The sequence below is a fragment of the Martes martes genome (genome assembly GCF_963455335.1).
Source record: "Martes martes genome assembly, chromosome: 1".
Classification (NCBI taxonomy): domain Eukaryota; kingdom Metazoa; phylum Chordata; class Mammalia; order Carnivora; family Mustelidae; genus Martes; species Martes martes.
Window position 1 is genome coordinate 211,550,453 of NC_137888.1, and position 11,711 is coordinate 211,562,163.

The 11,711-nt window shown below is 61.6% G+C and overlaps 1 protein-coding gene across 3 annotated transcripts in view; it reads left to right on the top strand.

Moving 5' to 3' along the window:
* The window catches only part of ARHGEF18 (Rho/Rac guanine nucleotide exchange factor 18), a 65,147-nt gene that overhangs the window by 51,231 nt on the left and 2,205 nt on the right, over window positions 1-11,711 (top strand). For all 3 annotated transcript variants that reach the window (XM_080824379.1, XM_080824380.1, XM_080824381.1), the window contains 13 exons: window positions 477-594; window positions 1,265-1,513; window positions 2,664-2,740; window positions 3,308-3,486; window positions 4,245-4,336; window positions 6,690-6,872; window positions 8,045-8,182; window positions 8,540-8,661; window positions 9,399-9,455; window positions 9,555-9,602; window positions 9,722-10,192; window positions 10,363-10,696; window positions 11,548-11,673. In XM_080824379.1, coding sequence (XP_080680505.1) covers window positions 477-594; window positions 1,265-1,513; window positions 2,664-2,740; window positions 3,308-3,486; window positions 4,245-4,336; window positions 6,690-6,872; window positions 8,045-8,182; window positions 8,540-8,661; window positions 9,399-9,455; window positions 9,555-9,602; window positions 9,722-10,192; window positions 10,363-10,696; window positions 11,548-11,673 — 2,194 coding nt within the window. The remainder of the gene's footprint in view (window positions 1-476; window positions 595-1,264; window positions 1,514-2,663; window positions 2,741-3,307; window positions 3,487-4,244; window positions 4,337-6,689; window positions 6,873-8,044; window positions 8,183-8,539; window positions 8,662-9,398; window positions 9,456-9,554; window positions 9,603-9,721; window positions 10,193-10,362; window positions 10,697-11,547; window positions 11,674-11,711) is intronic.

An 11,711-nucleotide genomic window follows, 5' to 3' on the forward strand; every position in this document is an offset into this window, starting at 1 on the left:
TGCTCTGGAGGGCACCAGAAACCGCCCTCCGCCCTGCCGAGAAACGGCTTCGGATGACGGCTTCCTGGGTTCTTAGCCAGAGGCTTGCTACAGGAGCCAGCTGGGGGCTGACTTGGGCTCTGGCTCAGTGTGGTTCCAGAGGCTTCTGACAGCCGCCGGTCAAGGTCTCCGTGTGTGGATACGCACGTGTGCGTGGGTGTGGGTGTGTGAGTGTGTGCACGCACCCGCGATACACAGCTCTCCCGGTGATTCCCTCCCGCCCCCCCCCGCCCCCCCGGCTGCTTCTGGTTTCTTCTGAACGGGTTTTACAAGAGGGGAGGCTGCCTTCGCTTCTGTGGCCTTTCTGTACACAGCAGGCGAGCCCTACTTGCAGTGAATACTTGAAAAGGTCTTGTTGAGCTGAGAAATGGGGACGCGCCCGGCCCATTTGGCACTAAATGAGATGCCAACAGGACATTTTGTTTCCCATGTCGTAGAAGATCAGCAACTTCTCCATCGTGAGGCGGCTCGGCGTGCAGGAGTGTATCCTTCTGGTCACTCAGCGCATAACCAAGTACCCTGTGCTAGTGGAGCGCCTTATTCAGAACACAGAAGGTAACGTCGCTGCCCTCGCTGCCAGGCCCGCCTTGGCCTTCGGGGGTGATCTCTGTCTCTCTTGCCCCATGTTAGCAGCGGACTGGGTGAGCGCCCCTCTGTGCTCCGTCCCCGGTTGTCTGGATTCACACCAAGCGCTGGGGTTTCCGACCCAGTGTGGGTCCAGGCACAGAGATGGTCCTCATGTTGCGTGTCTGGAAGCTGGAGGGCGGAGGAAACAGGGCGCACAGCCCAGCCTGGAGTTCTCCGAGGCCAGGGCCTGACCACACCTGACCATACCTCCCCCAGCCCCCGGAGATTCGGGCCCTGGGAGCACGAGCATGTTCTCCCGCCACAGAAGCCGGAGGCTTACAGTGAGAGGAGCTGGGGTGGGGGGGGGTTATGAAGAGCTGGCGGGCCCAGGGGTGCACGTTTAGCGAGGAGTGACCGCCGGGCCGCATGGAGCTCACGAGAAGCTCTGTCTTGGCGAAAACCAAAGGCCGCGCTGCCGTATTTCTTTCTGAGAAGCATTTACAGCTCGGGAGATCCGAGTCGGAAGGTGGATTCTCGAGGGTCCCCTGAGCTGCGGCTTCAGGGAACAGCCCTCAGAGACCCGGCGTGTGTCCCCTTGGCGCCGTGGTGGCGGAAGGGGGTGGAGGAAAGCGCTGACTCTGGTGTGTGTGTGTGGCAGCTGGCACCGAGGACTACAGAGACCTGACCCAGGCCCTGAACCTCATCAGGGAGATCATCTCCCAAGTGGACGCGAAGGTCAGCGAGTGCGAGAAGGGCCAGCGCCTCCGGGAGATCGCGGGGAAGATGGACTTGAAGTCGTCCAGCAAGTTCAAGAACGGGCTGACCTTCCGCAAGGAGGACATGCTGCAGCGGCAGCTCCAGCTGGAGGGCGCACTGTGCTGGAAGACCACGTCGGGGCGCCTGAAAGGTAAAAGCCCGTCCCTCCCCTCTGCGGGGGGCGGTGGGGGGCCTTCCCGGGTCAGCAGCGCCTGTGCACAAGCAGGCGCCGGCCTAGCCGCTCCGCGGCCGAAGGGAGATTGGGCGCACGCTAGTCAGGATGAGACGAGCGGCCTGGAGCGTGGGAAGAATGGGCTTTGCGGTGCTGCGGGACCCACCACGAGGGCCACTAAATCGCGGGGGCCCGCTGAGCCCTTGGCTCCCGAGCAGAAACCCGAGGCATCAGGACACCCCAAGTTTGTCAGAGGCCCCGGGATGCCAAACAAGCAGCCACTGAAGGCCCCCATGTGGGTGGACACACCACCTGGACCACTGACCTCCGCGGCCCCAAGCATCGCACTCCCTGCTCGGGGTGTCCTTCGAGCCCCACCCCCAAAACCCACCGTGTGCCTCCAGACCAGAGAGCACTCGGGACTCAACACTGAGTTTCCTGGCTCATTTCGTGAGCTTCTGGAAACATCCTCACCCGCCCTTTGACGTCAGCATCTTTTTTTTTTTTAATCTTTTTTAAGATTTTATTTATTTGAGAGCGAGCGTGAGAGAGCACGAGTAGGGTGAGGGCAGAGGGAGAAGCAGGCTCTCCGCCCAGCAGGGAGCCTAATGCGGGGCTCGATCCCAGGACCCTGAGATCATGACCTGAGCCGAAGGCGGAGGCTTAACCCACTGAGCCACCCAAGCGCCCCGACATCGGCGTCTTAAAAGATCTCTCAGGGAGTGTTTGAGATGGCCAATGACCAAATGTGTCTGTCCGGAATTTGCACAGGCGAGCACCCAGCAGATGGTTTAACACCCGCTGTGTGCGGGACACTGAGGTGGGTGGTGGGAGGCCCTCGCCCTCAGGGGACTTGAGTCCGTGGCCCGAAAGGGAGAAGTAAGGAAACAAACAGAAACTAGTGAAAAGTGCAGTTAATGCTTCAGAGGAAGCCAGCAGGCCACAGGTGGGAGAATTACGGAGGGAGATAGAAAACAGTGAGGTCGACGGACACCCCCAGGCTCCTGCGGGAGCATCACGGCGCCAGGCTGAGTGACCGGGACCCCTCCCCTGAGGCTGAAGCCTCCCCTGGGACGTACATATGGCCCTGCGACCCCGTCGCATGTGTCCTTCTGTGCTTTCTCCTTAGACGTCCTTGCTGTCCTGCTGACCGACGTGCTTTTGCTGCTACAAGAAAAGGATCAAAAATACGTCTTTGCCTCCGTGGTAGGTGTCCTGTCATCTTCAGATGAAGGGTCCCACCTGCCTTAGGGACCCTTAGGGGTTTGCTGGAAGGCTGCCTGCACAGAAGGCGGCTCTATGTTAACCCACTGTCCCAGGTCCTCCCGGGGGCCAGAAGGTTCCGGCAAAGCAGGAGTAGAATTTTCAGAGACCCCCGGGGTCTTGTCTGGTTGCCTGGGGAGGCTTCAGGGGCCCGTGCTAACATCCTGTCCAGTCTTAGCCTTTACGTTTCTGTGGCTCTGCCTCTCGGGGCTCAGGGTCTTGGGGGCTCCAGCTGACTCTGTCCTGCCCACCCCCCAAGTATGACACCAGTCACCCCGGACTGAGCCCACCCTCCTGACTTCAGTTTACCTTCATCACCTCTGTGAAGGCCGCAGCTCTAAATAATCACAAAGGGTCTTTGACCCCCGATGGCACATACCTGTGAATTATTTGAGAACAGAGGGGCACACGAGCCTCCGCCACCCGCTTCCCCTCAGGCTCGGCTGCGCGGCTGCTCCGACACAGCCCAGTGAAAGGGGTCCTCCCCGACCCCACCTTCCGCCCACACAGGACTCGAAGCACCCGGTCATCTCCTTACAAAAGCTCATTGTGAGGGAAGTGGCCAACGAGGAGAAAGCCATGTTCCTGATCAGCGCCTCCCTGCGAGGGCCCGAGATGTACGAGATCTACACCAGCTCCAAAGAGGAGAGGAACACTTGGATGACCCACATCCGGAGGGCCGTGGAGAGGTGAGAAGGGCCCCCTGTGGGCGTTCCCTGCCCGCAGCTGTTTGGCCCTTGGCTTTGACAGTGGCGAAGCAGCTGTGACCTCGAAGCACCCAGGAGAGGGCTGGAGGTCGCAGGAAGGCCGGAGGCCCCTCTGCCGTTCCCCTGCCTCATTCCGCCCTAGTGCCTTGTCACCCGCCTCATCTAAAGGGGCCACCTGACACCCTTCCAGCTCCTTCCGCCAACAGCTCAACGGGTCAGAGGCTAAAAAGATGCTGCTGGCCAGTGGGTGTGGGCCCAGGCTCTTCTACCCTCTGTGCTGGTGGGGTGCGGTGAGGGACACCTGACCCGGGGGCCAGACCTGTCAGAGGAGGTTGTGGTGTCCTGTCCTGTCCTTCCTCAGGCCAGGGACCCCTGGGGACCCCAGCCAGCTGCTGCTCCCTCTCTTTATGCCTGGAAGCTTCCTGAACCTGCTCAGAGCTCCCTCGATGCTGAATTTCAGTTCTGCAGCCCCCCAGGAAATGAGCTGTCCTCAGTCTCCTCCCGCCCCGTGGTGGCCAGGCATGGAACCCACGGCTGGTGACAGGTGGACACTTGAAGACAGGATAAAGGCTGACGGCCTTCTCTTCTCCCTCACGTCTGTCCCTCACTGTTAACGAGCTCAGGCACCCACAGGACGAGGCGCTCTGAGCAGCTGCTTTTGCTGGTGCAGCTCTCGGTGCCCATCGCCGAGGCCAGCCTGCCTGTAGGCGTTGCTGCCCGTCTGCCCCCTCTCCCTGCAGCTGTCCAGACGAGGAGGAGGGGCCCTTCAGCGAGGCCGAAGAGGAGAAGAAGGTGTTCGAAGCCCGCGCCCTGAGGCTGAGGGACTTCCAAGGTAAGGGGAGTCAGGCTGGACCACCGTGCCCACAATGTGTCCCCCGCATGGTGAGAAGGGCCCGGGACCGCCAGCAGCATTTCTGTCCTCTCCCACTGGGGTCGGCCATGGAGCAGATCTCCACCGGAGCGACCAGGTGTTTTGTGAGGCTTTGTCATGAGAGGGCGGGATTCGGGGCCCCTGAGCCGTTTCCAGACACTCTGGCTTTGCCACACACACAAACACACACACACACACACACACACACACACCCCAGTCCCTATCCAGGAAGGAGCTCACTGGGAGTGTCCCAGGTCACATAAGGCAAAAACCCCAAGGGGACTTGGAATAGCACAGGACCCCATAGCCTCCTTCTAGAGCCTGGTACACCCACAGCAGCCCTGGCTTTGTGTCTGCAGACCTCAGCCTCCTCCTCCCTGTTTTAATTTAACTTCTTCGTTGAGCTGTCACTCAGACACGATACAATTCAGCCATTTAAAGTACACCATTCAGTGGCTCGTAGTCTCTAGCACGAGATCATGCAACTGTCACCACAATTTTAGATCATTTTCACCACTCCCGAAAGAAACCCCATCCCTGCGAGCTGTCACTCCCTGTTCCTTCCTCCCTCAGCCCTCATAACCTCTGTTCTACTTTCTGTTTCTGTGAATTTACACATCCTGGGGATCTTGTATCAATGGGGTCTTGCCATGTTTCTCCTTTTGTGTCTCGGCTGACTTCACCGAGCGGGATGGTTCAAGGTTCAGCCACATTGTAGTGTGTGTCGACTTCCTTCCTTTTTAAGGCTGAATCCCGTTCCATTGTAAGACGCACCCCATGGGCTCGTCCGTTCCCTTCCCTGGGCCTAACAGAGTCCCATGAGACTTCAGTGAGATCATTGCCAAGAACAATGCTGGGGACTTTGTGGTCTCAATCGACCCCCCCTCTTCCCTCTCACTAACTGAGTCATTTATTTTTTAAGATTTATTTATTTATTTATTTGACAGACAGAGATCACAAGCAGGCAGACAGGCAGGCAGAGAGAGAGGAGGAAGCAGGCTCCCTGCTGAGCAGAGAGCCCGATGTAGGGCTCGATCCCAGGACCCTGGGATCATGACCTGAGCCAAAGGCAGAGGCCTTAACCCACTGAGCCACTCAGGTGCCCCAAAGTCATTTATTTTTAAATTAGGGAACATGTAGGCCACAAAGACACAAAAGTAGGTAGTATATATTTATTTCTCTTTGTGGGAGGAGGTATATGTTTGAGATTATTTATTCATAGAAATGTCCAAAAGAAAGGAGGGGGACATCCCACTGACCCCGGAAGCACAGTGCGAACGCAGTGCTCATTCAGACTCTGTATTTCTACCCGTTGATAATAAAACACGGGTCCCGTATAGACATATCTCCGCTGGTACCACAATCCTACAACAGTATCCCTCATTCCTGACGGGATTCTCACTGCATTAGAAATAAATACTTTCGGGACGCCTGGGTGGCTCAGTTGGTTAAGCAGCTGCCTTCGGCTCAGGTCATGATCCCAGCGTCCTGGGATCGAGTCCCACATCGGGCTCCTTGCTCGGCGGGGAGCCTGCTTCTCCCTCTGCCTCCGTCTGCCAGTGCTCACTCTCTCTCTCGGTCTCTCTCTCTGACAAATAAATAAATAAAATCTTGGAGAAAAAAAAAAAAAGAAAGAAATAGGTACTTTCACTATGGAGATGGGCTTTCCCATTTCCGATCAAAAGCCGGTCTCATCCTTCACGCGGGCCTATCGGGACACTCACCCAAATCAGGAGCCAGGCAGGACCAACCCCTCCCACTGGGCTTCCCTACACCCCGTAAGTTCCTCCAGGGTCACAAGGGGAGAAGTGGAAGTAAGACCAGGACTGCAGGGCAAGCGACAGACTTGTGTTTTGCATGTGATGTGATTACTTGCCTAGAAAATCTAATAGAACCACCTCGAAAACTGTTGGAACCTCTGAGGGCGCCCAGTAAGTAGTTCAGCCGAACGTGACGTGTATACACGGGCAGCCACCGGTGAGAAAGTTGCTGTTGCAGCAACAGCAGCAAAGAGCATCAAACCCAGAGAGACCTGTAAGGAGTTTGGCCTAAATGCCTGAGGGAGTTTCAGGAGAAGACGACGAAGTCTCGTAGGAGTCTCCCTGCGGCCCAGACAAGGAAATCGGCCTGTTCTGGTCCTCGTGCACACCCCACAGTGTTTGGTTTCTGTAACTAGAGCGAATGATCCAAAGACAGGGCTGTGGCCTCGCCTACCCCCATGGGATGTTGGACTCAGGGTGGGGTGCAGGTGGGAGCTGGGTCCCCGGGGAGAATGACCCCAGAAGGCCAACCCCCGCCTCCCGTCGCTTTGCAGAACGACTGAACGTGAAAGACCAGCAGATCGCACAGAGCCTTGGCGAGAAGCAGCAGATCTACCTGGAGATGGCGGAGATGAGCGGGCTGGAAGACGTCGCTCACTCGCGACTCCTCTTCCGAGGAGGGGATCCCTCTGAGACCGTGCAGGGGGAGCTGATCCTCAAGTCAGCCATGAGTGAGAGTAAGGAGCTGCGTCAAGGGGCCCTCACTGGGTGCTGGTCCACAGCCGCCCTACAGTTCTGCCTGGTGGGGGGGGGGGGTCCAGGCATGCTCCCGGGAACAGTGCTGACCCCCCAGCAGACTTACAGCCCCTTCTCCCAGGCGCCCACTACAGGTGAGGCAGCACCACGCTGCGCCCCTGGGATCTGAAGTCAACCAAGACGGGTTCCCACACTCGGGAGGTTCTTTCTGACAAGTGGGTCCCCAATGATGTCCCCAGAAATAAGCACACATACGCATGTGGTGGGTCACTTCAGAGGGCTCCGAGACCCAGCAGGCCTCCCAGGAGGGCTTCCCGAAACATCTAGGTAGGAAGAGGCTTTTGAGCACAGCGGCCACAGGAGGGCGCTGGCGAGCACGTGGCCTGTCCCCTCTGAGCACCCTCAGCCACAGGGCCTGCTTTGGGGGGCTGGCCAGGGGCCTTGCCCGAGCCCCTAGTGGCCCCCGGGCAGCTGCTGAGCCAGCCCCACGTGAGGCCCAGCGTGTGTCAGGCCAGGCAGCCAGTGCTCATCGGGAAAGCAAACGAGAGAGACAGCTGCTGCCCTCCAGGCCTTTCCTTCGGAGTGAGGGGAAAGAGGGCTCCCTTGTGGACTGTGCGTCCGCTCAGTCTCGTTTCCTCCAGCCACACTGAGCTCCTGCTTCCTCGCATTTCTTCAGTGGCCATTGTTCTTGGCCCCCCGAGGACTCTCTTGTATCCTGTGCCTCAGCCTGGAATGTTCTTCTTCCCTCCTCCTCACTTGGCCAAAGCCTGTTTGTCCTAGAGCATTTCATGTGACCTGACCTGCCCCCAGAGGCCGCTCTCCCATGGCCTCCGACCGTCTGTGTGACAGTCGACAGCCAAGCACACACCCACGTCCCTCACCAGGCCCAGCGCGTCCCCAGCCACCCCCACACGCTGCCCCCTGGTCCAGCATCTCCTGGGGACACAGACTGGCTTGTCCTGGTTGTTGTACCTAGAGTTCGGGAATGCACAGGCTAGGGGTGGTGGGGACTGAAGTCCCATGTTGGGGGGATAGAAGACCATGACCAGCGCCCTGCAGGCTTCTCGGGCCTGAGTCCCCAGGTGCTGCCACACTCTGACACCCACAGCGCGGCTCCACAGCCTGACTCCGTTCCTCCCGTCTCCTTCCGCAGTCGAGGACATCCAGACCCTGATCTGCAGGCGGCTGGGCAGCGCCAACAGCCAGGTGGAAGACGGGGGTGGCTCCGCAGGCCTGCCCCGCAGGGCAGAGACCTTCGGGGGCTATGACACCGTGAGCAGCCACGGCAAGAGTGAGTGGTGCCGCGTCCCCCTGGGGCTTCGCGGGGCCCCGCACAAGAGGTTGTGTGGGTTCTTGGAGCGTTCCCAGCAGTGGAGCCAAAGCATTTGCTGCCGGACATCTCTGCTTCTGCTTCCTGCCAACCCCCCGCCCCAAGTACGAACCCTCTGGGCAAGTTCTGGAACCTTCAGGGAGTTGTCCATCGTGCTCCAACAGCGGCACACGGGCCAGCGCCTCCCTCTCCTGCCGGTCTCTTGAGTCTCAAATGCCGCCAGGGTGGCATGGCCGATTTCCTACCTGGGTCTCGGGGACGGGGGGGGCCTGCTCCAGACCCCCGTGGGACCTCACGCGCCTGGATTGGGCTTTTCAGATGGCAGCTTGAAGAAGCCCTCCAGCAGTGACCCCGGCCCCCGAGACTGGCAAGGCCCGGTGCGCAGCCCAGACTCGCAGCCCAGCAGCCCCCAGGAGCCCCCCGAGGAGACCCCACCTGCAGTACGTTGCTTCCTTGGGATATCCCTGAGCCGAGCAGGGTCAGCCCAAGCCCTTTGCGTCAGCATTCACAAGCGTGAGCCGCTTGTGTTCGGGGTTGTCTAGTTTTGGCGTCTCAGGACCCATATAGTGACCAGCGCCGTTCCCATTGTCCCGGGAAAGAATCTCGGCCCAGATGAACCTGTGGGCAGGCTTCACGTTCCCTCCCGCACTCCCCAGGAATGGTACGAGGTGCCCAGGACAGAGATGAGGGAGGGGACAAGCCCAGGGCAGGAGCTGTGGCCGCAGCAGCAGCCAAGGGGCACCGCGGGGGCCCTGAGCACCAAGCCTGCACGTGTGTCCTCACGCCCGTGTGTCCTCACACCTGCGGTTGCTGAGGCCCCTGGCTGCTTCCCTCTGATTCTGGAGGCCCAGCCTTACCAGGCGCCCAGGCCAGCGTGGGGTCAGGCTGTGGGTCAGGCTCCCCTCCGCTGCCCACTGGCTCCCCTGAGCCCGCGCTTCCCCTCTGAGAGCTGAGGCCGGGCGCACCTGACCTCCAAGGCTCCCCACGCTAAACCCACAGCAGCCGCCTTCCCGCCTCCAGGAAAGCCGGCCTGTGCCCTCGTCTTCCGGACTCCGGGACTCGCACAAGTCAAATGACCAGGCAGGGCGCAGGGGGTGGCGGGGTGGGGGGTGGGGGGGGTCTCGTCAGTAATAAGCAGGTCCTTAGCTCTTTGTGTTAGACACCGTTCTCTGCACAGGTCACGGTGCCGGGTGCGGAGTGTGGCCCCCGTCTGCCCACGGTCCTGGAGTTTGAGGTAGGCTCGGGGCTCGTCCCGGTCCCCAGGGGCGGGGCATACACAGGCCACACGGCTTTGCAGAGAGCAGGGAACCAGCGTCTCTGTCCTTCCCCGCAGCTTGTCCAGCGGATCCAGACCCTGTCCCAGCTGCTTCTCAGCCTACAGGTACGGGGTGGGGTGGGTGGTTCTCCCCAGGTCCGCGACCTGGCCCTTCTCCAATCCCTGAAGTTGGGGTCTGGGGAAGGGCAGGCCTCGTCCTAAAATCAGCCCGTGCCCCCCCGCAGGCAGTCATCGCGCAGCAGGACAGCTGCGTGGAGGTGCAGAGGGCCTCCATCCAGGAGCGCGAGAAGCAGCTGCGGCTGCAGTCCACGCGCGGGAACGTGCTGCTGGAGCAGGAGCGCCAGCGCAACTTCGAGAAGCAGCGGGAGGAGCTGGCGGGCGTGCAGAAGCAGCAGGGCCGCCTGCGGCAGGAGCAGCAGCGCTGGGAGCGGGAGCGGGAGCGCCAGCAGCACGAGCTGGAGCTGGCAGCGGCGCGGCTGCGGCAGCGCGAGAGCGAGGCGCTGCGGCTGCAGGAGCAGCTGAGCCGGGAGCGCGAGAGGCTGGAGCAGCAGCGGCGGGCCTACCAGCACGACCTGGAGCGGCTGCGCGAGGCCCAGCGCGCCGTGGAGCGGGAGCGGGAGCAGCTGGAGCAGCAGCGGCGCCTCAAGAAGCAGAACACGGTGCCCGGGGCGCTGCCGCCCGACTCGCTGGCGGAGGTGAGGGCCGGCCCCGTGGGCAGAGCGCGCGGGGCGGGGAGGCGCCTGCGTGGCCGCCCTCGGTGGCGGCACCGCGCGGATTGAGGCCGGTGGCTTGCAGGGCCCGGTGGGGGTTGGGTTGGCCTTCTCGCAGGAACAGCTTAGGGATGTGTCTTCTGCTGCGCTTTCAGGCCCAGCTCCCAAGCCACACTCCCAGCTTCAACGGGGACGGGCTGGAAGGGCCCGCCGCCCTCGCCAAGGCGCCGGGAGCCCGGGCCAGCGCGCTGCTGCCCGGCGCCGGCCCCGAATTCGCAGAGCGCCCCGAGGTGGCCCGGCGGGACAGCGCCCCGGCCGAGAGCCGGCCGGCCAAGAGCGACGTGCCCATCCAGCTGCTCAGCACCACCAACCAGCTCCAGAGGCAGACGGCGGTGCAGCAGCAGATCCCCACCAAGCTGGCCGCCTCCACCAAGGGCGGCAAGGACAAGGGCGGCAAGAGCAGGGGCTCCCAGCGCTGGGACAGCTCAGGTGAGTCCGGGCGGGGCGGCGGAGCTGGGGCGGCGGAGCCGGAGCCGAGAGCCAGGGGGGCCCTCCACCCCACCCAGAGGTGCGGGACCTCGGGCGCCCGCCCAGTCCCTAGGGCCCGGGACTCGCAGGTCCAGTCTTGGGCAGTTTGTGAAGCCAAAGCGGCTTCTTATGAGCAAACCAGACGGGACCCCAGGGCCATCCTCCGGAGGGGGCAACAGGAGAACCTGGAAGGCACGGCTGGCGACCTTGGCTACATGGCATAGGCCAGTCCTCTCCCCACGTGGAGGTCTCATCCCGAGAGGGAAAATGAAAACATCAGAGCCCATGTCTTCTTCCCAGCTCGGTCCTCAAACAGGGATCTGCGATGAGAGAACGTCTTGGCAGTTCCGAAAGAAGAGCCTGGGTCCCTTAGGGACATCGAGGCAACCAGTGTTCATGCCCCCCACCGGGCCCCCACCCCGGGTCCTCGTGTCCGGGTCTCTACCATGTCCTCATCCCAGAGGGGACACTGAGGGCCTTGTGGAGAGCACCCTGCAGTGAGAGGTCCCCGGGAGGGAAAGCCCAGGGGATCCTGCGAGTGCTGCCGGCATGCGGGCTCCGGCCGAGGGGAGCCAGCCCTGGAACGTTCCTGAGGAGCAGGGCCTGTGTCCCTGGATCGCTGGGGCTCGAGGGCCGTGGGGTCGCGCTCTCGTCCAGAGGTTGAATGACTGCAAGGGCCCTCTGGTCGGGTGTCGCTGCCTCTGGGGCTTATTACCGTCTGAGTGGGTGTGTCCCTGGGCAAAACGGGTTCTGCTCTGCTCGCGTGCCCGGAGCGAGGCCAGACACCTGAGGCTGTGTGCTCCCTCCCTCAGCCTCCTTCGACCTGAAGCAGCAGCTGTTCCTCGGCAAGCTCGTGGGCAAGGACGAGAACACCGCTCGGAACCGCCGCTCGCTGAGCCCCGTCCTGCTCAGCAGCCACGGCTCTGTGCCCCCCACAGGTGGGCCCAGCACCCCAGCACCCTGTCCCTGGGACAGC